This window comes from Crocuta crocuta, unplaced genomic scaffold (genome assembly GCF_008692635.1).
Source record: "Crocuta crocuta isolate KB4526 unplaced genomic scaffold, BGI_CrCroc_1.0 scaffold140, whole genome shotgun sequence".
Classification (NCBI taxonomy): domain Eukaryota; kingdom Metazoa; phylum Chordata; class Mammalia; order Carnivora; family Hyaenidae; genus Crocuta; species Crocuta crocuta.
Genome location: NW_027527775.1, coordinates 7,642,522 through 7,670,125, shown reverse-complemented (window position 1 = coordinate 7,670,125; position 27,604 = coordinate 7,642,522). Strand labels below are relative to the sequence as shown.

The 27,604-nt window shown below is 37.6% G+C and overlaps 1 protein-coding gene across 2 annotated transcripts; it reads right to left on the bottom strand.

Moving 5' to 3' along the window:
* Positions 1–766: 766 nt before the first annotated feature.
* ERI1 (exoribonuclease 1) lies at positions 767–27,074 on the bottom strand. 2 transcript variants are annotated; one of them, XM_077773431.1, is made up of 7 exons: positions 26,829–27,074; positions 21,807–21,985; positions 19,352–19,562; positions 15,543–15,626; positions 14,113–14,222; positions 11,599–11,713; positions 767–1,909 (listed from the first exon to the last, which is right to left on the bottom strand). In XM_077773431.1, the coding sequence occupies exons 1-7, from the start codon at positions 26,934–26,936 to the stop codon at positions 1,667–1,669; spliced, it is 1,050 nt and encodes a 349-aa protein (XP_077629557.1). In that variant the 5' UTR covers positions 26,937–27,074; the 3' UTR covers positions 767–1,666. The 2 variants fall into 2 exon arrangements, with proteins under 2 accessions (XP_077629557.1, XP_077629566.1); XM_077773440.1 differs by lacking the exon at positions 15,543–15,626.
* Between the last annotated feature and the right edge of the window lie 530 nt (positions 27,075–27,604).

Sequence of the window (27,604 nt, the reverse complement as noted above, 5' to 3'; positions counted from 1 at the left end):
AGAAGCTGGCAAAAGATAATTACGGTTTTGCTATTGCATGAATTTGAATTCTAAAGTAAGGTGGCTATGTGGAAAAAATCACCTAAAACATGTACCAATGGACCTCCTGGCATTCACATCTCAATAGTGATTTGCTATTCTCTACTACTCTGCCCTGGCCCAGTAACTCAATAAAGATATGAAGGAAATTCTTTGAAATTTTCAGTAATTCCTTATGGTCTGTTATATGGCATTATTTGGGATTCACAAAAATCTCAGCATATATCCATTTCATCCCAAATTTTACTGCATAAATGTAAAACATCTAGATTTCCTTGTTTTACTACAATCCATATCAGTGTGTCTAAGGATAAGGACATCATATTCCCTCATGTCTTCTATTATCCACTTGTTATTCCTTATTCTTACTTTATAACTACTACTCAAAGGCAGAATTCTCATTCCTTCTACAGCTTTGTGGAGAGAATTCTCAGACTGAGAAAAATGCCTCCTTTTTTCCAATCACCAGGATTAGAAACCACGACAAAATTCATTTAATTAATTTATAAATCATTAAAATAAAGTAGCATCATAATTACAAATAGAAAGTAAAAGAAAAGCAAATTGTTCCATGAAAGCTATAGAGGGAAATTCAATTCAGAAAATATTTTTAGCTTCTAGATAAGAGTTTTACTTTTTCAACTCCATGAACATACTTACATTTTTAGAATGAGTTAAGAATTAACAGTGGAACTATGTAAAATCAACTTTTAATAAAAACATAAGATATGTTAAAAAGCAAAGTTTGACTTTATTAACCTTACTCATAATGTTGAATACAAATGCAAAATTAAGTGGTGACCCTTATTTTTAGTCTATTTCAAAGCACAGTCTCTTAGATTTAAGAATTAGGGCAGATATAGGTCACAAGAGGGAGGGAAACCAAAAAACCAAGTAAAAAAAAAACAACCCACTGATATGTTTATGTGTTCTAAAGTTCGAGGTACAGCCCTTAAATTCTTTTAAATGGTATTTTCTTCGGACTTTCCATTAATCTCACCAGTAACTGAATTTTTAACAAGACCCTATAATCTACCACACAAGTCTCCCAATTATAAACTGAAAAGAAATATGGGCAGATAAGTGTACCAAGTACTTTATGAAATTCACTATGCACAGGTGAACTTCACATACAGACTTCAAAAATCAAAAGGACTATGATATTCTTAAAACCCAAAGGCTAGATAAGGCCTTCCAATCTTTTCTGCACTCTTAGAAATAACTTGATCTAATGATGTTAATGTAGAAATACATTATATATTTTAATATCAATTAGATAGGAAATTCAAGTGGAGAGCCAATAAAACATCTGCATTTTAAAACCAAAAGGGACACATCCTGGACACCTTAAATTACAAAATTCTCACTTCTAAGCAGGAACTGTTACTGTGTAACAAATACTGCTCATATTAAAAGTGCTGGTGAAAAAAAATTCAATACGCCCTCCCCACAGAATCTGTTCACACACACTTATATATAACTGTAACTGTAGTTAAGAGTTTAAATGTTTAAGGTGCTTAAATTTTGCACTGCACTGCAGGACTAATTCAATAAGTATTCATCTGCTACCTCTTTGTAGCAACTCCAGTTAGAGTGAATGATCCATGGGCAAAGGGCAAAAATGCTGTTATTTTCTAGAATGTGGCATTTGTGGAGCTGGAGTGCCCTCTATTGGTAACGAAGAAGACACACTCATTAGCTGTCCTGCATGCATTTTCTCATTAATTCGGAGTTCACATCCATCTTGAAGCATTCGAACTGCTATTCGGGCAATGTTCTTAGAGTCGTCAAGACCACTGTGAGGCCGTCCATCATAATCCATTCCTAGCTTTTCAAGCATTATTGTCAATTTGGTTTGGCTTCTAGGAACCTGAAAAATAAACACTTAGTAAATAATTCTTTAGAATTCTATAAATCACTGTGAAAAATAAGAAATTGAAAATTAACGGTAATAGCTAAAGTTAGGCAAAGGACAAATACTCTTGATTAAATGAAGCAAATAAATAACTCAACCCTTCAGAGCTTAAAAAAAAATGAAGTTATAGATGAAAATACCTATCAACAGATGGAACCCTCAAGACATCTAAAGAATCTGCAGGTTTGTACTTTGACAAATCATTTATGAAAGGAAATGGATTGTTCTAACATCTAAGTTAAAGCTCTTACCATTTTAATCCAAACATTCTTTTGTACAGTATTTTACTGCAATGTGTTGTTTTACTTGACAGACTCCTTCAGCAGACATGCCAAAAAAAATCTAGCCTTTCTATGACTAAAGATAATAAAGATCAGGGTGCCAGGGTGGCTCAGTCAGCTGAGTGTCTGACTTGGTTTTGGCTCAGGTCATGATCTCACGGTTCTGTGAGTTCAAGCCCTGTGTTGGACATTGTACTGACAACATGGAGCCTGCTTGAGATTCTCTCTCTCCCTCTCCCCCACTTACATTGTCTCTGTCTCTCTCAAAAATAAAAAAATAAACTTTAAAAAAAGATGAAGATTATGAAAAACATTATCATGTGGTATTTTTCAACCTATTTACATATAAATATTTAAACTTATTTAAATATTTGATAAATATAAAATCCCACACCCCAAATTTCAATACCCCTCCACTTTTGGATTCACCATCCTATCTTCTGTATATCACTACTGGGAAGATTTGTGAAGTTTTGCTTTCTGTAGTCTGTAATCTATGTCACCTATGAATCTTGGGGCCTCAGCTTCTTTACCTGTAAAATAAGAGTAGGGGCACCTAAGTGGCTCAGTCATTTAAGCGACTGACTCTTGATTTCAGCTCAGGTCAGATTCTCAACAGTCATGAGATCAAACCCCATGTTGGGCTATGTGCCGATCGTGGAGCCTGCTTGGGATTCTCTCTTCCTCTCTCTGCCCTTCCCCCACTCATGTGTGCTCTCTCTTCCTCAAAAATAAACTTTAAAAAATAAAATCAGACTAATAGTTATACTATTTATTCATTGGGTTATTGGGAGAATCACAAAGCAAATGATATAAAAGAACCATGAGGAACATCAATAATTACCCTAAGCTGGAATACTGCAATGCCTTCTGGTCCTTTCAATAAATATCACCTAGAAAATGTGCTTCCAAAAATAACTTTTCCAACACACTGAATAACTTAGGTGAAATGGACTATCTCTAGACACACAACCCACCAAGACTGAATCGTTAAGGAAGCAAAACCTGAACAGACCTACAATATGTCAGGAGGACTAAAGAATTGGTAATCAAAAACCTCCCAACCAAGAGAAGCCCAGGACCAGATGGCTTCACTGGTGAATTCTATAAAACATTTAAAAAAGTACTAACACTGATCTTTCCCAAACTCTTGCAAAAAACTGAACAGGGAACACTTCCTAAATCATTTAGTGAGGTCAGCATTACCCTGATATGGAGGCCAGACAAAGACACTACAAGAAAACTAAAGACCAAGATCCCTTAAAAATACTGATGCAAAATTCCTAAACAATACTAGCAAACCAAATTTAGCAGCATATTAAATGGATTATACACCATGAACAAGTGGGATAGTCCTAGAAAGCAAGGATGGTTCAACATACAAAAAACAATCAAGGTAACAAACCACACTTACAGAATGAAAGGAAAAAAAACAAAACGTGATCATCTCAATTGATACAGAAAAAGCATTTGACAAAATTAAACACTCTTTCATGATAAAACCTCTCAACAACCTAGGAAGAGAAGAAACCTACCTCAAAATAATAAAGTCCAAAGAGAAGAAATCTACCTCAAAATAATAAAGTCCATATGTAAAAAATTTACAGTAAACATCATATTCAATGGTGAAAAGACTGAAAGCTCTTCCTCTAAGATCAGGAACAAGATAAGGATGCCCATTTTCCCCATTCAAATTAGTTATCAGAAGTTCTAACCAGAATAAGCAGGCAAAAAGAATAAAAGGCATCTGCACTGAAAAGGAAGAAGTTACTTACGTTTGTAAGTGTTGTAATCTTATATTTAGAAAATTCTGAAGATTCCACAAAAAACTGTCAGAACTAATAAGCAAAGACACCAAAGTCACAAGATACAAAACCAGCACGCAAAAATCAGTTGCGTGGAGCCCGGGGGACCCAGGCACTTAAGGATCCGATTCATAATTTCAGCTCAAGTCATTATCTCACGGTTCATGCCTTGAGGCCCTGCATAGGGCTCTGCACTATCAGCTTGGGATTCTCTCTCCCCTTCTCTCTCTGCTCCTCCCCTGCTCGCACCTGCATATGCTCTCTCTCTCAAAATAAAAAAACTTAAAAAAATCAGTTGCATTTCTATCAGTAACAGTGAACAATCCAAAAGAAATATTTTTTTAAATTCCATTTTCAGTAGCAAAAAAAAAACCTTTAACTGAAGAAGTTTGAAAGACTTGTATATCGAAAACTTCAAAATGCTGCTGAAAGAAATTAAAGACAACATAAGTTAAACGTGAAGGCATGTTCATAAATTGAAAGATTTAATATTGCTAAGCAATCGGAAATACCTAACACTGCACTAAATACCTACAAATTCAATGCAGTCACTAGCAAATCATTAACTCAAAATGGATCAAAGACTAAACCTAAGAGTCAGAACTACAAAATTCTAAGAAAACCAAAGGGAAAAGTTTCATGACACTGGATTTGGCAATGGTTTCTTGGATATGACACCAAAAGCAGAGGCAACAAAAGAAAAACTAGATAAACTGTACTTCATAAAAATTTAAAACTTTTATATATAAAAGGACATATTATCAACAGCAAAAGGCAACCCACAGAATGGAAGAAAATATTTGGAAAGCATAGATCTGAAAAAGGATCAATATCCAGAATATACAAATAATTCCTTAAACTCAACAATGAAAAAAAAATTGCTTGATTTCAAAATGGGCAAAAAGACTTACACAGACATTTCTCCAAAGACATACAAATGTGCCAATAAGCACATGAAAAACTGCTCAACATCACTAGCCATTCTGGAAATACAAATCAAAACCACAATAAGATACTACTTCATACCCACTAGATGGCCATTATTAAAAAAAAAAAAGAAAAAGAGAAAAAGTGGGGTGCCTGGGTGGCTCATTTGGTTAAGTGTTGGACTTTGGCTCAGGTCATGATCTCAGGGTTTGTGTGTTCAAGCCCTGTATTGGGCTCTGTGTTGTCCGCACACAGCCCACTTTGGATCCTCTGTTCCCCCCACTCCGCTCTCTGCCCTCCTTCTGCTGACATACAGGTGTGTACTCTCTCTCTCCCCTCCTCTCAAAAATGAATAAACATAAAAAATATAAAAATAAAAAAGGGAAAGAAAATGGAAAATAAGTGCTGGCAAGGATGCAGATCAACTGGAGCCCCTATGCATTGCTGGTGAGAATGTAAACCAGGGCAGCCACTATTAAAACCATTTGGAAGGTCCTCAAAAATTTAAACACAGAGTTTCCATATGATCCAATTCCACTTCTGGGTATCCACCCAAAGAACTGAAAGCAGGGACTCCGTATTTGCACATGCATGTTCACTGGAGCATTATTCACAGTGGCCAGAAGGCAGTGGCAACCTAAATGTCCATCAACAGATGACTGGATAAACCAAATGTGGTCTATAAAGACAATGAAATATTAGTCAGCCTTCAAAAGGAAAGGACTTATCAAACAATGGAATTATTATTTGGCTTTACAAAGGAAGGAAATTCTGACACCTACTACAGCACATATGAATCTTGAAGTCATTACATAATAAGTGCAATATGCCCATCACAAAAAAAAAAGAAAGAAAGAAACAAATCCTGGAAGATTCCCTTATATGAGGTACCTAGAGTGGTACAATTCACAGAGAAAGTGGAATGGTGGCTGCCAGGGGCTGGAGGACAGGGGGACAGGGAGTCACTGTTTAAAAGGTACAGAGTTTCTGTTTTGGAAGATGAAAAAGTACTGGAAAAGGATGATGGTGATGGCTGCATGACAGTATGAATGTCCAACCTGCACTAAACTGTACAGTGAAAATGGTTAAAATGGTGCATATTATTTTGCGTATTTTACCATAAAATAAATCAGAGATAACATGAAAAATCCTGGATAGTGCCAAAAAAATTATTAGCTGTATCAAACAATTCACTCAATCCTGCCTAAAACTGAAGAGCTGTGTGAAAATCTGGATAAAGAGCACATAAACCTCACACTTTCTCTGGCCCGGCAAGAAGTTCTCAGCGAGGTGACGGACTTGAAGGTGAACAGTAGGAAAGAGGTAGGCCAGAATTCACAGACTGCTTTGCAGAAGAGCTGCAGAAATGAGCCTAGACATTTTCATCACATAAACCAATTCAACAAGACCCTATAAGACCCCGGAGAAAGCACTTAACTTCAAATGATAAGATTCTTGGATTTCAAAGAAAACTAAATCTTTGGGAAAATCATATTGCAAAAAATTTTAAACGTTCACACTTTTGCTTAGGCTTGACAGTGATAAAAGCTATTAGCAAGTCTCAAGGCTTAATGTAAGCCATCTGGAAAAACTGTAGAAAATTAGACAGCATTTTTCCTCCCTTTCAACACCAGAGAGTGACTAGGTAAAAAACCCTTTCTCAGAATCTTCTGCTCAGCCACAGAACTTGACTTTGAAAAGAGCTTTGTAACATACAGTCTGATTGTACACTACAGAAGAGATTTACTGATCTTTACTGATCTCCCTTTAGAAAAAGGCAGATTTAGGGGCGCCTGGGTGGCTCAGTTGGTTAAGTCTGACTCTTGATTTTGGCTCAGGTCATGAACTTGCAGTTTCTGAGATTGAGCCTCTGAGTTGGGCTCTACACTGACAGCGAGGAGCCTGCTGGAGATTCTCTCTCTCCCCCTCCCCTGCTTGTGCTCTCTCTCTCTCTCAAAATAAATAAACTTAGAAAGAAAAAAAGATTAGTTGTGGATTTCTGCAAAAGAGGAGGGTTTAGTCATTCACAGAAAAGCAAGGAATATTTCACTGTAGCTTTCAACCTTTTACATGTGTTAAGTAAACTCTTATTTGACAGTATGAAGAGCAAGCACAGAAGTTGTCTCATTTCAGTGGAAAAGGAACTCCATGCAAGCTGGTCTCCTATCCTACCCAGAACTGAGCATCTGCACAGGAAAAAAAGACAAAAACAAAAGAACGAAAACAAACAGCTATCACCTTACCAATGTACACCTCATCCTTTTACTTCAAAAATGACATTTCAATGCATATCAAGGACTACAAAAGAAATTAAAAACTAACATGTTTGCATAATTTTATAAATGCTAAACCTACATTTGAATCTGATCATGCCATGCAGAAATAAGTTTTTTTATTTTCTAAAGTCTTGTATAAAATTGTGTCTATAGGCTGTATTTTTATTCACATTGTTTTAACCTACTTATAGAAAAATCAAACCATTTTAAGTTTAAGCCAGTTATTAAACAGAAAAGTATTGTTTGCCCTATGATTTAAACTTAGTAAGAGGAAAGAGATTAATTTCAAATTTAGTGATCTATCTCCACTCCTAAGAAAGGCTGGATAAAGAGTAATTTTTGGTTTTAAAAAAGAAAAAAAGAATATTTTGTTTTTTTAAGATTACTTACTTTGAGAGAGAGCAGGGGAGGTAGAGAGAGAGAAAGAGAGGGAGAATCCTAAGCAGGCTCTGCACTGTCAGCACAGAGCCCAACTCAGGGCTCAAACTCATAAACCATGAGATCAGGATCTGAGCTGAAACTTAACCAAGAGTCAGACACTTAACCAACTGAGCCACCCAGGCACCCCTGGAAAAAAGAATACTTTGTGCTTGCCCAAGACCATACAATGTTAGACTTCTATATACTAAAAATTTGTGCTAAGACATTTAGACCTGCTTGGATAAGGAAAAAAAAAGAGAAAGAAAAGGAAACATTTTTAAAAGATAAATGTTAAGTTTCCCCAACTTACACTAATTGGCATTATAGTCGATAACTTTATGAACAGAGGAAAACCATACAGAAAAGAGCAGACTAATAGATTGGTCCACATATACAGATCTACGAAGAAATATTATTCTCTGCTCAAAAGAGCACTAGTTGGGGTACCTAGGTGGCTCAGTTGCTTAAGCATTTGACTCTTGATTTCAGCTGAGATCATGATCTCATGGTTCATGAGTTCGAGCCCCGTGTTCATCTCTGTGGTGACAACACAGAGTGTGCTTAGGATTCTCTCTCCCCCGTCTCTGCCCCTTCCCCTGCCTCAAAATAAATAAATAAACTTAAAAAAAAAAAAAGAGCACTGGCAACGTTATTGCCTTATCTACAACTTTCTGAACATTCTAATGTATTGTAAGCTATAGATATTTTTATGCAGACTTAAAAATTGTTACGTCTTCATTAATTATTATTAATAATTATCTTTAGAATACATAAAGGTTTGAGAAAACATCCTAATATGAGAAAGCATGGTCACCTGGGAAGTACAGAAAAAAAAAAAAAAAAAAAATCCTAAAGATAACCAAGACCCTACAAATTTACATGAAAAAGAGGAGAGACACATTTGAATTAATTATCACATTAGCAAAATGCAGACAGTGCGAAAACCTACAAGACAAATGGCTGTTTCTTAAAAAAACAAAAATAAATTGCTAGAGAGAAAAATAAGGTGGAAAAGGAATTTAATTAGAGATTAAAAACACTTAAGAGACATGACAAACCAACTGTAAATCAAACAAACTGTAAATGTGTGGACCTTATTCTGATCCTGATTCAAAACACAAAAGGTAAAAGAAAAAAATAAGGTGAAGGAGCTTAAGGAGTACCAAGTCCCAGTTACGAAGTAAGTCGCAGGGATGAAATGTACAGCACAGGGACAGTCAGCAACACTGCAACACGGCTGTCTGCTAGCGGATGGGAACGTGGATCATGGTGAGCACGGCCTAATGGACTGCACTATCCAATCACCACCTCGTATGCCCGAAACTAACATAGCATTGATATCAACCATGCTTCAATTTAAAAAAGTAATTAAATTTAAAAAGAAAACTATTTATGATATTTATGACTGAGAATATTAAGGAATTACTCTTGATTTTTTTGGTGTGATAATGGTATGGTGGTTTTTTTAAAAGAGTCTGTTATTTTTTGGAGTTACATAACAAAATGTTTAAAGATCAAATGAAATAAGATTTAAGATCTACTTCAAAAGAGTAAGGAAAAAGTGGGTGAAGATACAGATGAAACAAGGCTGGCCATGAGATTAGAAGTATTAAAACTGGGTCATGGGGGCTCATTGTACCCGGCAACTTTTGTATACATCTGTAAGTTTCCAGAACAAAAGTTCTTCTGAAATATTGTAAAATGAGAAAAGCAAAATTCACAAAAAAGTAAAAAAAAATATTTAACAAATATAATCAAAGGACTAGTATCCAAGATAAAGATCTATAAACAATCACAAATTATACTCTACAATTACAAAAGGATAGACTACTCAATTTTTAAAAAATTTTGATGTTTATTTTTGAGAGAGAGAGAGGGCGCACACTCGCATCATGTGAGCAGGGGAGGGGCAGAGAGAGAGGGAGACACAGAATCTGAAGCAGGCTCTAGGCTCCAAGCTGTCGGCACAGAACGAGTCGGACATGGGGCTCAAACCCACAAACCACAAGATCATGACCTGACCTAAAGTCGGATGCTCAACCAACTGAGCCACCCAGGTGCCCCAGACTACCCAATTTTTTTTTAATGGGACAGTTTAAACAGGAACTTTACAAAATAAATTCAAATGACTAATATCATAGGAAAACAAGCTCAATCTGAGAAGTAATTAGGCAAATGCAAATTAGAACCTTAATGAGACGGCATCTCACATCCACCAGATTTATAAACGTTTAAAAAGTCTGGCAACACCAGATGCTGGCAAAGACATGGAGCAATTATAAATTCATCCACTCTTCTGGGGAGAGTGCAAATTGGTACAACCCCCTCAGAAAACTATGTCTGCATTACGTAACATCAATGATGCACATATCGTATGAACCAGCAACCCTATTCACAGGTTTATACCCTAGAGAAATGAGTGCACAGAAGCCCCAGAAAACATGCACCACTGTGAAGACATGCACCACTGTTCGTAAAAACCCAATGACCAGCCAAATAGAACAGATAAACAAACTCCCGAAATCATACAATGAAATTCTACACAGCAATAAAATTAACTAACTACAGCTACATACATGACATCATTGAATCTCAAACATAACACCGGGGGAAAATGCAAAATGAACAATACAGCCAGCACGATGCTAATTACACCATGTTCAAAAACTGGCAAAAGTATAACAGATATACACATAAATAATAAAGCTATAAGGAAAAACAAGAAAATGATTTCCATGAAAGTATGGAGTATGGGGGGGGGAGTCTCTGAGAGGAAGAAAAGGTGTTGAGTGAGTGGAAGTTATGAGGGATTTCACTTTAAAACAAACTCCACTTTGCTATATGTGCATTTCTCAGCTTTAAAAAATGTTAAAACCACAAAAACTGTTTTTAAGAGAAATCGCCTATTCTCATTAAACTAGGATGTGCTTCATCAAAATGAGGTTGTAAAGGAAGACAGAAGACAGCACAAGGTCTTACATGTGACAGAGAAGCAAGGGAAAAAAAATCTCCTTAGGATGATTTTAGAAAAAGCCTGAATAAGAGTTTGGATTAAAGGTTCCAGGAAGGTAATCTCCAAGGAAAAACGAGAAAGGAAAAGGAAAAGAAAAAAGACAGAAAGACAGAAAGACAGACAGACAGACAGAAAGAAAGAAAGAAAGAAAGAAAGAAAGAAAGAAAGAAAGAAAGAAAGAGAAAGAAAAAAAGAAAGAATGAAGGAATGAACACTGACAGAGCACCTGAGTGTTCGGAGTACTGAGGAGGTGTATACAGTCTGAATGGTAAGTAACAGGATCATGACCGAAGGAGGCACTTGTTAACTCTGGGGAGAAGGTGTGAACAGCCTCCAGTGTTACAAGAACAGAAGCACTGAATAATAATTTGATTATAAAGATAATGTAACTCATTAGGAAGACACACAGAGGGGAAAGACATGCAGGTACTGGCGCTTTTTCACACAGCTAAATTTTCATCTTCCATTGCAGGAACTAAAGAGATACCTCAATCTGAAAATGCAACAAATAGCATTAACCTATCATTCAGAAGTATGAAGGTAAACATTGGAAGAAAGAGCTACAAAAAGTTGAAAGTCTTTGCCTTAGGAGACTAGGAACCAGTGCTGGTAAGGACCGTAGTTGATTACCTGCCATTTGTCATAAGCCTTGTAATACTACTTTAAAAACTGACAACTACACGTATGTGTTAACTTTGATAAAATTAAAATTAAAATTCAGCATTTGCTCCATAAGCAATTCACCCATTAATACCCCTATAGTTTCAAACCTGTATTACTGAAGATGATGTATATACAGTTAATCTATTCAAATAATGGTAACAGATTTAAAGCACCTAGTACATCACAGTGTAATGTACATGCAAAATCTAGTAAGTTTATCATCAAGAGCAATACAACCAATAAAACAGAAAAATTTTACCTTGTAAAAGTTCCCATACGACTTTCGAATATTGATCCACTTTTTAGCAAAAGGAGGATATTTGAGCCTGCTTAGCCGGCACTGAATGTTCAGGAACTTACTCATATCCCACGAACTGGTAAAGTCAAAAACAGAGGTGAGAAACAATGAAATAAATACTATACTGTTCTTACAAGTAAAATCACTCTATTTGTTTTGCATTTACACATCACCTTTCTTGCTGATATTCCCACAAATCATCAAACTTAGAAAATTAACCTCTCCATGTCCAAAATACAACTTCAAAAACAAACTTTAAAAAAAAAAACACAAAAGTACAAGTCAGGCATATTAAATCTTTCTCACAAACTGACTAATTCTTACTAGGCTCATCATGATCACTTTCATGGTTCTGATTATTTGGGCAGACCTCTATGTTGTTAATTGTTTTTTCATAATCCTAAAATAACTCTGCCAAGCTTACTTTTTTTTTTTTTTAATATTTTTATTTATTTCTAGGATAGAGAGAGACAGCGTGAACAGGGGAGGGTCAGAGAGAGAGGGAGATACGGACTCTGAAACAGGCTCCAGGCTCTGAGCTGGCAGTCAGCACAGAGCCCGACACGGGGCCCGAACCCACGAACCGTGAGATCATGACCTAAGCGAAAGTCGGACGCTTAACCGACTAAGCCACCCAGGCGCCCCTGCCAAGCTTACTTTTAATGCCAAGTTTATCACATCAGGAAGTTCTTTGAGGTGTGCTTTGAAACAAAACGAAATACCTCCAAAAGACGAAAGTAGCTGGTATTCAGCAGTTAGAATACAATTTGCTGTGTTACAGCATATGTTTCTATAACACAAGTCAACTTAAGTAGTTAAGTAGGAAAACACTGATTGTGTAATATGGACATTGTTTTGGTTTACACATGTTTTTTCCCCAGGAAAAAAGGGAATGAATACAATAGCCGTAAAAATTATAACCTTCAGCAGGAAAGAAAAAACTCTCAACTCAGCTGCTGTACTGTTAAACAGGAGTACTTTCTTTTTTAGCGAATTAATATTTTTATTTATTTCTAGGAGAGAGAGAGAGAGAGAGACAGCGTGAGCAGGGGAGGGTCAGAGAGAGAGGGAGTCACAGACTGAAACAGGCTCCAGGCTCTGAGCTAGCTGTCAGCACAGAGCCCGACGCGGGGCTCGAACCCACGAACCGCGAGATCATGACCTAAGCGAAAGTCGGACGCTTAACCGACTAAGCCACCCAGGTGCCCCTAAACAGGAGTACTTTCAAGTGTATTTTTAAAAAATTAAAAACAAGTGCTTGTCCCCAGGACCCTACTGCTTCTGTGCCTTTGTATTATCCTCTGAGGCAACTTCCACTTAATCTGAACTGCTTGCCTGTGCGATCCAATTTCTGGAGGTACAAGCTATGTCCCAGAATGTGAGGGTTTTACAGAATCACACATACTGTGTTATGAAAGAAACACCATATACTTTAGCAGAAACACTACTCATTCACATTTAAAATCAATAGATTTCTAAAGAGGTTCATCAACAACATTTTCCCAAATTTCTATTTTTAAACACAATAAAATGTGACTACACGCAATGCTTTTTTCCTATGTAAGGGCCACTAAACCCTATGTGACATCTCAGTTTTAGTGTGCAATCTGTCCATAGTTTGAAACAGAAGTCAATTAGGACTTTCTTCTTCAATCTTAATAGCATTATCATTTTGGAGATGCCTTGGCACAATGCCCATAATCTTTCTGATCTTCCCTCTAAGCTTTTCATCTAACAAATGCTTTTTGAGCACACAAAACTTTGAGGTCAGACTACAGTAAGCATCATGGAAGATTATCAAGTAGCTGAAGTCCTTACTCTGAAAGGATTTTTAATCACCTTGCAAACGTAAGTCTTACATAAAGTTCAGATCTATCAGAATATTTAGTCAGAGACCAACACAAAAGGTAAATATATAAAGACTGTAAGATGTCCAAAAAGAAAAAAGAAATCAGTGAGTTGCAGCATGCGGAGTAAAACAGAAGAGCTCTGAATAGTAAGAGAGCAATAAAGGAAGCAAGCCTCCCGGCAGAGAGGAAGGCATGAATGAGCGGAGAGAGAGGATACACCCTGTGGTTCAGGCCAGCATGACCAGAGGGGAAGAGAACAGCAGGTGGATTTGGCTACTTAGGCTTCAGGTCTGGCTTGAAAGCCAGCCTGACAATTTTGGACTTCCTTGAGCAGGGAGGTGTCATGACCAAAAAAGTCATTTTAGTTTTACATGTTAACATGTATCTTTCCCTAGTCTTCTAGTCCTGACTCAGACTGTTATTGCTTTCCCTCCTCTCTTTGATCCCTAGGATACAAAGTTTAAGCAGAAATAAGAACGTGAGAAGAAAAATACGGTCTCTTGTGGGAGACCCCAGAACTATCAGTAAATAATACTTTTTGTGGTTATTCTAAAAGTTAAATGAACATGAACATCTTTCATCTTTAAAAAGTAAATTAAAAAACATAATTTTTCTGAATACTCACCCATCTGTCAATATGCAATATTTATACTTTGTTCCTAACTCCTTCGATTTCATCCAGTCAATTACTTTTTTTAGTACCTGAGGGAAGGTATCAGCTCTGTCTACCTGATCCTGAGGATATAAAAGTAAAATATATAAAAATCAGAGTAGCTACATGTAGTCCTGCAAATACTCAGACACAAAATTTAAGAAGAAAAGGCACAGTTAAGAGAAAGTCTCATCTATGCTATTTTAAACTCTATGTGATTTCCTTGGGTGAGATCCATGTAACATTTTATTGTTAAGATACTTAAAAACTGTTTACAGCCAGGCACTAGGGATGCTTTCAAGTGAAGTACAAAATCATCCCAAAATGAAGATTTAAGATCATCCCCAGCAGTCTTCCTTTTTTTAGGCCTCAACTTAGTGGCTTCCTAATTCTCTGGAGTGGAGAAAAGGGAAGTCGTCTCCCAGCTACAAGCCACAGCCCTCTAACATGGTCTCCCTATCTCAAAGCTCAGATCTTTCCACAATGATGACACACCACTCCCAGACTGATCTTCCTCAACTGATCCATCACATCACTTCCGTACTTAAAATCCTGCAAACATTATCCAAGGCTTTCAGTGTAAAAAGACATACAAGACTCTTCATGACCTGGCCTCCCTCGCCTACCACTTTAGCTTTATTTTCAACCACTTTCTTACTAGCCCATGCACACCTGACCCATCCCCAACTACTTACAGTCCTATCGTGCACACGTGAAATGCCCAGCCATTCTTTCCTGCCTACTGACCTATCATGATTCAGCCCAAGTTCACTAACCTGAGGAAGTCTGGCACAGGACAGCCCTCCATTCCGTCTGCTGTAAGATGCCCATACTACTCCGATAAAAAAATCACTTCATCAGTCTTCCTAACCATATTGTCACCACTGGTTTAGTCTGTCTGTCCTCCTGAATGCAGACTGTTGAGTGACCTAAGGAGACGGACTTAACTATCTCTTATCCCTGGTGCCTTGGCAAATACTCAAATACTTGTTGAGTGAATGAGTAAATGAATAAAGGAACCAACTAAACAATGGCCATAACACACTGGAATAAAAAATCAGAGACCTAATAAAACATTAAACTATATAAAAAGTCAGGTTATAAACAGAAACATTTTAAAACTTCACCTCCAAGTCCGGCATGGTAATGATTACTTTACTTTACTAATGATTCAAATTAAACCTTTAGATTCATCATTACCAGTCCTCAAGAGGAAAGGCTGAGAAAGATTTTAACAGGTAGAAAATCTGCTTTCCTACTTTTTTAATATTATAATATGAAAGATCTTTATCAAGTAAGCAAAGTACATACTGTTTACAATAATAATAATTTTTTAAACTAAAATACAACCCTAATTTCAGCACCTCTTTCAAACTCTAGAAAAAGGAACAGAGAAATAGAACCTGAGTAATTCCAGTTAGGTTGATGCAGAAATCAGAAAGTTGTGTGTTAATCTCTGGTCTCACATACTGCTGAAAGGTATCTTCCTACAAAGGAAGGAGAGCAAGTTCAAGTATTTTCTATGATTTCAGATACATGACTCAAGATACACGAAACATTAAGCCACAGGAGACTGTAATTTTATAGGTGCTTAGTTTATAACCCTTTCTAGAATTTTAACCATTTCAGAGTAATTCTCTACTCCTAAAGCACTCTAGTTCTAACTATGCTTCATAGTTTAAAATTTTTTAAGATAAAACAAGTATCTGAAAGCAAGCCTTCAAACCAAAGTTTAAACATTTTCTTGAGAAGCAAAATGTTGATAATTCTGTTTCTAATATTTGAAACTGTAAAGCTTAATAACGCAACCTCAACTTCAAGATGCTAACAGCTTTTTAAGTAACAATAAATTCTTTGAAAAAATGCCAATCTTAGGTGTAATAAATTAGCTCTAGATTACTACTCTCTCATTCACTCTTGAGTAGTCCTCATTTTTATACTGGTTCCATTAAACTGAAATCTGAATAATCAAAATTGAACTACATGAGACGTAGTACTTTTAAGGGCGATAATATGGTATTTCTGTAGCAATATTTATCGTCTCTGAGCAGCGTACATGCTTGCCTTCTCATCTAATGCTCACAGCAAGTCTGTGAACTCATAAGGCCGGTACTGTTACCATCAAGCCCAGACCTCCAAGCGCTTTCTCCTCTAGCCCAACATTTCCCCCCTAAACTAGAACATGCAAAGTCACTTGTTAAAACAAGTACGATTTTGAAGCCTAAAGGCAGCAATCGCTAATACCAGGTAGATACAGAGAAAAAACAGCTTTTTTGTGACAGAAGATTCAAAAATTAAGGAAAGTAAACGTTTCACTTCCTAATAAATTCTTTCTTCACACTAGCACATTAAGCCAATGAGTTATAAAGGTTAACTCTTTATAAAAGAGCAATATTCAAGAACAGCAAAGAATGTCTGAACTTCAAAAGTTATATGCTCTTTATGTACCAATCACACTGCAGAAGGAAAAATTCCACTTAACTGAATTTTTCAGATAAATGAAGGCTCTATTAAGTATACATTTTTATAATTTTCAATGACAATCTTTCAAAAATATGCTGTTGCTTCGCTTACCAATACAAGCAGATAATATCAAATATATCATTAATAAAACATTATTTACATTTATCAGAATGGTACTACAGAGAAGAATTATACTTGCACCAGATGAGCAAGTATTTAGCAACCACTTAAGCAGATTACAGAGTAGGTTATCAAATGATAAGGGGAATTAAAATTAAAATAGGGGTGCCTGGGCGGCTCAGTCAGTTAAGCGTCCGACTTCGGCTCAGGTCCTGATCTCATGGTTCGTGGGTTTGAGCCCCACGTCGGGCTCTGTGCTGACAGCTAGCTCAGAGCCTGGAGCCTGTTTCAGATTCTGTGTCTCCCTCTCTCTCTGACCCTCCCCTGCTCACGCTGTCTCTCTCTCTCTCTCTCAGAAGTTAAACATTAAAAAAATTAAAGTAGAGCATATAAGCAGGATCAGAAAAATTGGGTGTGGGGGGTGGTTTCAGCTACACTATTAAATATACCATCACCTTTATGCAGAAAGTGAGAACTAAGGAAGCACTGGAAGGAAGCGAGGGAGGGAGTGCGGGAGGGAGGAGTAAATAGCAAGACTTCTGGAAGAAAGAATTTAGAACTAGAGCCCTGGAGGTGAGGGGGTGAAACGTGCCTAGTATTTCTGAGAAACAGCAAGCAGGTTAATATGGCATGGTCAGAGGTAGTAAGAGGCCAGATTATGTTAAGGAATATGGCTTTTTCCTGAGTTAAAAGAAAAGCCACTGAAGTTTTGAGCAGAGAAGGGAAATGACTTCTATTTTGTAAGGATCACTCCACCCACTATGTTAAGACTGGGTTGAGGGGACAAGGATAGAAACAGAAACCAGTCTGATGGTGAATGCAATAAATTCAGACAAGAAATTATTGGGGCTCGGACTAAAGTCACAGTAGTGCAGGTAAGTGCTGGGTTCTGGAAGAATTTTGAAGGCACAGCAAACAAGAGTTGGTCTGGATGTATGATGAGAGAGAAACAGGGGAGTCCAGGATAATTCCAAGGTTTCTGAACTGATTAAGAGTTGCCATCACTCAAGCTAGTGAAAGCTGAACATACAACAGGTAAAGAGTAAATTCACTTTGGGACATGTTAAGAGTCTGTTCAAATGTCCAAGCAGACATTTGACATGTTAAATAAGCAGTCTGGATGTGGGATAGAGGTCCAGGTTGGAAATAAACAATGGGAAGTCATTAGCATACAGACAGTTTCTAAAAGCTACGAAAGTAGATGAGATTAAGGGAAAGGATCTGCATAGAGAAAAGGACCTAGGAATGAACCCTGGGGCATCCAATATTAGGGATTCTGAGGAAAAGGAACCAGCAAGAGAAACTGTAATGGGGAGCCCAATGAGGATGGAGACCAATTAAGAGACTGAGGGGTACCGGCGGTCACCTGCAGCAGATGTTTCAAGGACAGACTGGTCAATTATACCAGCATTTAGATAAGGGTCAGAGATGACACTAACGAATGATGCTAGTGGAGGGATGGAACTGAAGACCTAACTTAAACCCACAGTGGTGGGAGTTTAAAAGAGAACAGGAGGAAACAGCGCTATGTAACTTTCTCAAAGACATTTACTATAAAAGAGAACAAAGAAATGGGGCAGCTGGCAGGGAACTGGGATCCAGCAAAAGCTTTTTATGGTGTGAAAAATAACACGTCTGTATGTGATGGGAAAAATACAATAAGAAGCAATAAATCATTAACATCTAAATGAGGGAAGAGAATGGCTAGAGCAATATCCTTGAGTAAGGAAGAAAAAGTGGAATCTAGTGAGTTATGTAAGATTATTACCTTCATAGCAGTCATTTTTCCTTTTAATCTATGGATTTTAATCTTTGGACAGGAAATTATATAAACAGGCTGATTATAACTAAAAGAGATTGTGAATAACACTAAGAAAAAAATGTATGCATTTTTATACACAAGCCTTTTATACCCGCTTCCAATGTTTCGGTGGCTACTGGCGATGAAACAGAATTAACTTTTGGATAGATGAGATGTTATGATAAATGTGTGCTCAGATTTTATAAGGCAAATAGTAGTGTTTTAGAGAGCTCCTTCTGACTTCCTGAACCAATAATACAGTGACAACAAGTGTCTAAAACAAATATACTGTATGGCTTGAAGCCAAGGTTACGAGTGCCATAAGCCCCATAAAACTTTTCACCAGAAAGACGGCCAGTTCTAAGTTGAAAGAAAGGCAATTTCTGTAATTTGCCACTTTTAGAGATCAGAGCATACAGGAGTCCCCAGCTGTGGTTCTCAATCCTGACTGCATGTCAACTGAGAAGCTTTACAAACATGTTGATGTCAGGGGCCCCACCACAGAACAACTAAATCAGAATCTCTGGAATGAGGGCCAGGCATTTTTTTTTTTAAACCCCCTAAGAGATTCTGATGTCCAGCCAGATACGTACTCTGAGCGAACAGGAAAAACACTGTAATTTTAGCTACCGGAAAAGGAGAGAAGTAGCCTCTGGAATTACTACATTACAGCTTTTCTATTAATCAAGCTGACACCTAGTATACAACAAGAGCAAACAGCCCACTGCTGAATTCTAATTCTAGCTTTAAAATAGCAAATGAGATCCCTGCTCTACTAGCGAATACCAGAATGGTTGCTGCTAAAAATGAAAAATACAATTCACTTACTATTTCTAAGGTATGGGTATTCAGTAAAACCACAGGAAATTCAATTATTTCATGTATAAACTCAGGTGGGTTACCCTCTTCACAAGTGGCTTCAAAATCAATGATACAAATGTAGTCATAGTAACTGTCAGCACAACCACCCTCTTTCAGCATCAGCTTCTGCTTCTTGTAATAGTTTTTCAGCCTTTTCTTTAGTACATCCTTTACTCCTCTGAGGAAAGAAAAAGAAAATTAACTTTTAGATGAGTTTTATAATAAAAAATCTGAACTCTTACCTGCTGACACTGGCAGTCACAGCATAATTTAGCAAATATTAACTAGGACAAATGTAAAGAAAGCAAGACTTAAATCAATATTTTCCCACACAAGTAGCTTTTTGTTTTTGTAGTACACAAGAGCATTTCTCTTATACTGGTATTCAAGTCATAAGTCTTGTTAGCATATACTACTTATACAGCCATACTGCCTTATACCAACGTGACAGACATAATACAAAAACTGAAATTAATGTGGAAATTTTCCACAGACCAAACACAAATCTGAGTAAGAAAATTCAAGTAAATGGAATATTTATGCTATCTTACTTTCTTTTGGTTTTTTTTGGGCTAGACAACTAAAATACCCATATGAACATGAAATCATTATGAGCCTTGCATATAAAGTTGAATGTCTATTAGCTACTTAACTACAAAAACTCATTTAGAAGATACCCTAGTGTAAATCATGTCCAGAAGAACAGCCATCCTCAATAAGTTCTTAACTGGAAGTAGGTTTCTTAATTTGCCATGGACTGAACTTAATATAGGAGATTATAGATATTTTCAAAATACATGTTCTACAAATGGTGGGTAGAGAAAGGGTTGTTCTAAATAGATAACAATGGTTAGTAATGGTGGTCGTGTACTTCAAACAGTATGTACTTTATTTCTTCTAAAAATTAAAAGTCATGACTAGTGCTCAGACTTCCTTCAGTGTTGTTTGAGTCCTATTAATAGTTTACAGATAGAAAACAGGAGTAAAAATAAGAGGATCTGAATTGAAACTAGTGTGCAGTAACAACTAGCATATTTTGGACACATCACTGATTAATGACTATTATAAAAATTTAGGGACACCTGGGGGGGCTCAGTCAGTTGAGTCTCTGACTTTGACTCGGGTCACCATCTCACAGTTCATGGGTCTGAGCCCCGCGTCAGGCTCTGTGCTGACAGCTCAGAGCCTAGAGCCTGCTTCAGATTCTGGGTCTCCCCCCTCTCTCTGCCCCTTCCACACTTGCTCTCTGTCTCTCAAGAATAAATATTAAAAATGTTTTTAATTTAACCTTTTATTTTCCTTTCTAAACTACCACTGAAAAGGAATCCTATTCATGAGAATATTGATAACTAACCAGTTTGTTGTTTTAAGACAGAATATTTTAATATGTTTATTTGCTTGAGATTTTCTAAATTAAAAAAATGGGAGCACCTGGGTAACTCTTGATCTTGGCTCAGGCCATAATCTCAGAGTTTGTGGATTTGTGCCCTACATCTGGCTCTGCACTGATGGTGCAAAGCCTGCTTAGGATCCTCTCTCTCCTTCTTTCTCTGCCCCTTCCCAACTCCTGCTCTCTCTCTCAAAATAAATAAATAAACAAACAAACAAACTTTAAAACAAAGAGGATAAATATTGCTTATAAGAAAAAAAGGATTAACAGGGACCCAGAAACAACTGTTTTCATCTACTGCATGCAGTCAATTCTTTTCTTGATGCTGACAATTCAATCGTCTATCAAAAAAAAAAAATCTGCATGCTTTTCTGGATTCCAAAATTCATTCATTCCTACCCCATGCTCCAAGTCAAAATAAAGTGGTTTATTTTGCAAAAATTTACTAAACACTGAGTGTGTATACATCTCACTGAAGATACACACACACAGAATTGGCTAAGCTGCATTATTTTCTCATTCAATACACAGTTAAACATAATGCATATTATCATTCTGCATATTTTTAGAAACTAAAACAGAAAAAAAATATTTCCTGATAGGTAAACAATTTTTTTTAATTACTTGGTTTCAAAGAAACTCTTTATAAAAATAACACAACAGGACAAAATTACATATGTATGTACGTATCCAACCTCATTAATGAGATATAACCAACCATCAACCAAATGAGCAACTAAAAATTTTTAAATATATTTAGTACAATAAAATAGCTACTTCTATACAGTATTGGTAGACTGTCAAAATATTCACTCTTCGACTCAGCCTATTGTCTAAGAGACTGCCAGAAATAAAGTTCCTCATAAAGATTCACTTACAAGTATGTAAATTATAGTTGCTTGCTATCTGAATTGTTAATAATGGTTATTTCTTTATGGTAGAATTACAGATGATTGCTAATTCTTCAGTGTATTCAAGATTTTCTAGGATAAACATACACTACTTCTGTATTTTTAAAGAGTTAGTAATTACCTGGTTTCAAGCTTGAATTCTGAAAGCTTAGCTCTGAGTTCTTCCTTACTCATTCTATTAATGCATCCATTTGTAATAGCAATCTCTTTGTAAACTGGGTCACTGAAATCACTTGCACTGGACGTAATGAACTTAGATCCTTTTGTTTCTTGGCCATCAAATCTGCATCGTTGTTTTTTCTACCAAAAAAAAAAAAATACATATATATATACATATGATTATAATACAAACATCTTAAAAGATTCAAACTCCTGAGGCCTATTCATACCACGTGTTCAAAAAAAAGTGCATAGAAAGAAGACATGTTTCCAATACAATTTACCCTGCTCTCTTCTGAGTCATGAGATTTCTTAAAGGAAATGAAGCTAAGTAAAAATAGCACTGGTGCTGGGAGCACTTCAGTACAGAGCCCCAGCTGACCATTTACTAGCAGCATGCCCTTGAATAGTTACTTACTAGCCTCTGATCTTCCATTTCCTTATCCATAAAATAAAGAATAATAACTGTTCCAAATGGCATTTGGAATTTGGTAATGGTAAATAGTATTTAAACAAGGTTATTATAATGATTAAATAAGATTATGTATATCAGGCTCCCGACACCATACCACCTACCATACCACCATGGCTACTAATGGAACTTATTACCATCATAGACTGTAGAAGAGACCTTTTCACAAGCAACATGCTAAAATTTCTAAACAAACCAATTTTTAAAAGAACTTTTGCAACACTATGCATGTATAAGTCAGTGACTTCCTGAGAATTTTTTAACCTGACTTCAATTCACTAAGTTAAGAGAAAGTGACCTACATAAAAACTAAAGGGACTATACAGTAATCTAGTTCATAACCTGCTAGAACTCTAAGCAAAGAAGGAAATGTATTCAGTTTCAAAACACATAATTTCCAAAACCTACATGTATACCAGTTATTCAGGAGAACTATAGCTACTGTATCATAAATCTTTCCTTTCCTTAAATCAAAATCTGTGAAGAAAAAACTTGACTCAATTGTAATTACTCCACAGGTAGTCCAAAATTATTAGTATGCCACGTTTCAAAGTTCCATTTATACGTTAATAACTTTCTACATGCCACGTTACAAATATTAGGTATGCTCCAGAATTTTCAAGACTTTGGTACTGGGATGCCTGACTGGCTCAGTCAGTTGAGCATCTGACTTCAACTGAGGACATGATCTCATGGTTCGTGGGTTCAATCCCTGTGTTGGTTCCTCCCACTTCTGTCCCTTCCCTGCTCACATAAGTGCGTGTACTCTTTCTCTCTCAAAAATGGATAAACATTAAAAAAAAAAAAATACCTCAGTAACAAGAAAATAAACAACTCAATAAAAAAAAAAAGACTTTGGCACTTACCATTAATCCATATTAAAGTCTGTTAACTTAGTCATAACTTACCACATTGTCCCCATATGAACTTTAATTACAGATTAAGAAGGGATAACCATGGACAGGCCAAATTCCCTGACTTAGCACTAATCCTAATGGTTCATGGACTATTTCTCACTCAAAGTTCTCAAATGTGTGTTTAACACAATACACATTTACTAGAAATGCAATGCCGGGTATTGTGCTAGAATACTCAAGAATTATTCCTATATCTTCGGAGGAAGAGATCAGAAATCCCAATGCGTGAATTGTCCATAAGCTGAAGAAAAACCATATTGAAATTTCTTATTGACAAATGTTTAAAAAACTTTACTAAGCTGATCATTGACTAAAGCTATGGAAATAATTAGCTTTCAATAATACATTAAATTTACAATACCTGGCTACTTTGTCACTAGAATTCAATCAGAGAAATTTATCCTTTGTCTTTAAACTTACGTTGAATTTTAAACTTCATCTTCAGTGGGGTTAAAATTTAGGTCAGGGGACCTGGGTGGCTCGATCGGCTGGGCGTCTGACTTCAGCTCAGGTCATGATCTCATGGTTCATGGGTTCGAGCCCCATGTCGGGTTCTGTGCTGACAGCTCAGAGCCCGGAGCCTGCTTCTGATTCCATGTCTCCCTCTCTCTCTGACCCTCCCCTGCTCATGCTGCCTCTCTCTCTCTGTCTCTCTTAGAAATACATAAAACGTTAAAAAAAATTTTTTTTTTAATTTAGGTCAACAATGAGTAACAGTCTGTCTACCAAAACAGATGGCTCAGTCAATTTAAGCAAATTTATTCTTTGGCTAGGTCCTCTCCCTGATTCACTTGCTTAATTCTTATCTAAAACTGTAGCTACAAAAATTACCCAAAATAACACTAAGGTCTCTTTTAAATCTGCTATAAGTCATGATTTCTGTAAAGTAAGATCTGCTTCCTCTCCCAGGTCCAACTCTAGCTCTTTCAATGAAGCTCAGGGCAGTAAAGGTCTGGTTCTCAGTGATCAGTGTCTGCTCTCAAATTTAAGGTCTACACTAATGACTTCTGAAGAAGGTTACTCAAGCCAACCCACTAAGGAGCAAAAAGAAAATATTAAAATCCCCACATGTACTATAAATCTACTAAAATGCATAATTATTTTACTAAATAATAAATTGACAATGACATCCTCCCCAATGTCCATGTCCATAAACATATTTTATATCACATAAAGTACTAGACATATAAAGAGGAAAGTGCGGGCAGATTCCACCTTATGGAGAGGAATATTCACTTTCATAGTATTGTGATATTCTGCAATGTTTTTCTGTGTTCAAATAAATGACTGTACAATTTAAATGATTATGAAAAACTTTTATACCAAAAAGAGGCTTACTCTCTTACTGTAAGTACTTAAAGATGTTTTTGAACTAAAGCTGAGTTACGTATTTTCTTTTACAAGACAGGTATTCCAAAATTTCTGTCATTTTCTGTGATGAGAAAGGGATTGATAGCTTCAAACTTAAAAGGTTTTCCTATCAACAAACACAGCTTGTTATTTAAACATGAAAGAAAACGTTTTAACAGTAAGATAAAAAGGTAACTGCTTATCAAAAGAAACTTATTGCTGTAGCAAGAATATTTTGGAAGCTCTTGGGTGGCTCAGTTGGTTAAGCATCTGACTTTGACTCAAGTCACAATCTCACAGTTTGTGAGTTCAAGCCCCATGTTGGGCTGTGTGCTGACAGCTCAGAGCCTGGAGCCTGCTTTGGATTCTGTGTCTCCCTCTCTCTCTGCCTTTTCCCCACTTGTGCTATCTCTGTCTTTTAAAAATAAAATAAATTAAAAAAAAAAATTTTTAGAGAATATTTTTAAAATAGTTATTTTGGAAATGTTTTCATATATGATTGCCAAAAAAAAATGTGCATTACCTACAAAACAAACAACCTCTGCAACCACACACACACACACACACACACACACACACACACACCTTATAAGTATAATTTAGCCTGATCAAAATTCTTCCAAAAGAAGAGTTCTGATGAAATGTGAACCTACTTGGTTAAAAATATTAAAATGTAACATCTATTAGTTTACAAGAATAACTGATATTAGGAATAATGAAAATGGATTTAGCAGAGTCCCAACAAAACACTTTGCTTGAAATTGAAAACAAAAACTGTAACACCATTTATTAGATTCCAACAATAAGTTTTTAACAAATGAGTCACTAAAACCAATGTGGAACACAGACCTAAGCCTAACGTTGCTATATCTCAAAGTTGGAAGACTTATAAAATATACTGAACTATACTCAATTATTTTTAAGCCAACTTCCATGATGATGTTATTGACAGCATCTCAGACTGAAGAGGGAGGTGGGTGGAAAAGAGATTCTTTAGAGAGAGGCAGCATCCGATGCCTCTTTGAGAGTAAGGAGAATGGGATAGCTACGCAAAAGACCCAAAAGAAGAGCACGCAGGGTAAATCCAAAGATCCTTAATAAGAAAGTCTACCCATAGGTGCTTGGGTGGCTCGGACAGTTAAGGGTGGGACCTCGGCTCAGGTCATGATCACATGGTTTGTGGGTTCGAGCCCTGCATTGGGCTCTGTGTTGACAGCTCAGAGCCTGCAGCCTGCTTCGGATTCTGTGTCTTCCTCCCTCTCTGCCCCTCCCCAACTTGTTCTCTCTCTCTCTCTCAAAAATAAATAAAACTTCTTTTTTTAATTAAAAAAAAAAAAAGACTATCCACCGTAAAAGAACCACTGAAGCTACGGGCTCTGAGAGCAAACGCGAAGACTTGTGGGAGATGAAGTTAGCAAGGGAGGCCGGAGCCAGGCCCCGCCGGGCTGCAAACTGAAGACAGAGATGGGGAGAAACACATCAGACTCCTGTTATTCTAGCTGCTACTTGGAGAACTGGCTGTTGATGGAAGAGCAAGAATGCCTCTCGCAAGTACCCACTCTACGAAGTGCTCAACATATGTTACTCAAGTGAAATGGACCAATTTTAGCATTAGGATTATTTACAAGCTGCAGCGCGAGTCCCCAATAATGTCTACCTGCCAAACAAGATGAATTAAGTAAGTTCTGAGACCGTCTTTACAATTTTGCTCTGGACAGGGATCTACCAATGAGCTGTCAAAACCATTACGAAAATCAGACATCGGTATTATCTGTGTGAAATAGTAGCGAATGGGCAAAAAGCTCCGACTAAGGCACAATCACCTTCTGTTAAGGCTGGGGGGCGGGGGGTGGGGTGGTAAAGGACTTCGGGTCTTAAGAAACGACATGCCTAGAGCACATGGTGCGATTTTTAAAAACACAACCTACCTAAAAGGGCTAGAGAGAATGACTACAGCAACAGGGTGCACCGAATATTTAGAGCAGAATTCCCAGCAGAACTTCTAAAACCACGGTTCCCACACTTTTCGTCTTGACTATTTCCTCACATCACATTACCACAGGGTAATTCGGGCGACAAGGGGCTCAGTGACAACCAGCCCGAGGAAAGGCACCGGAGATGGGAACGAGGGGAGCGGCCAGGACTGGGAGTCGAAGGGCTGCGGTTTCGGCGGAACACCCTAGAAGACACGGGCGCGGGAGTCCGGAAGGGCCGGGCACCGACCGCCGGGCGCGGGCGGACTCACCTCGGGATTCGGCTTCTGCGGCTCCTCCCCACACTCGGACCAGGGCGACTCCAGCCGCGCGGGAGCCACGGCCTCGCCGCCAGGCTGTTTCCTCCGCTCGTGCTCCATTCCCGCTGTCACGTAAGAAGAGAGCTGCTGGAGCCCGACACTCGCTCACTCTCACTCGGCCAAGCCCGAAAGCCTCGCCTTTCTCCGTTGAAAAATTACCGGGTTCGCGTTCCCGCGGCGGCCGCCACACAAACTCGAGCGGACACCTCCCACTTCCGGGAGCGTGTGGCGTCCGCACGCCGCGCAGGCGCAGTGAGCGGGCGCGCGCGGAACGCTAGCGCATCTGCGGACGGGGTGGGAGGAAGAAGGGGAAGGAGGCGCGCGCGGGAGAATACGGGGTTGGACGTCGCTGCGCGGCGAGCCCGCGAGTGCCGCGTTGTCGTCTCACCGGAGTCCAGACTAGTCGCTAGAAGATGCCGCCAAGATACACGATCCCGTCAGCGTATTTCCTGAGAAGAAAACTGAGGGGTGCCATGCGGGAGAGGCAAACTTTAACCGCGGCAAATAACATGTAAAACAACTTCTGTTTTTAATGAGGAGTGTGAGACGTCTGCTTCTGGACGAGAGAAAATGGGTCTGGACTTACTAAAAGCTGAAAGAAATGTATGAAACAGCTGTTTTCAGACGTTTGGGCAATAGGCAATTCTGGACCGTTTTGCCTGAGAGAAAGGAAACAAGATGAACCCTCTATCTCCCTGGCTTTCTGCCTAAAGGCGGTTTTCAGTCTG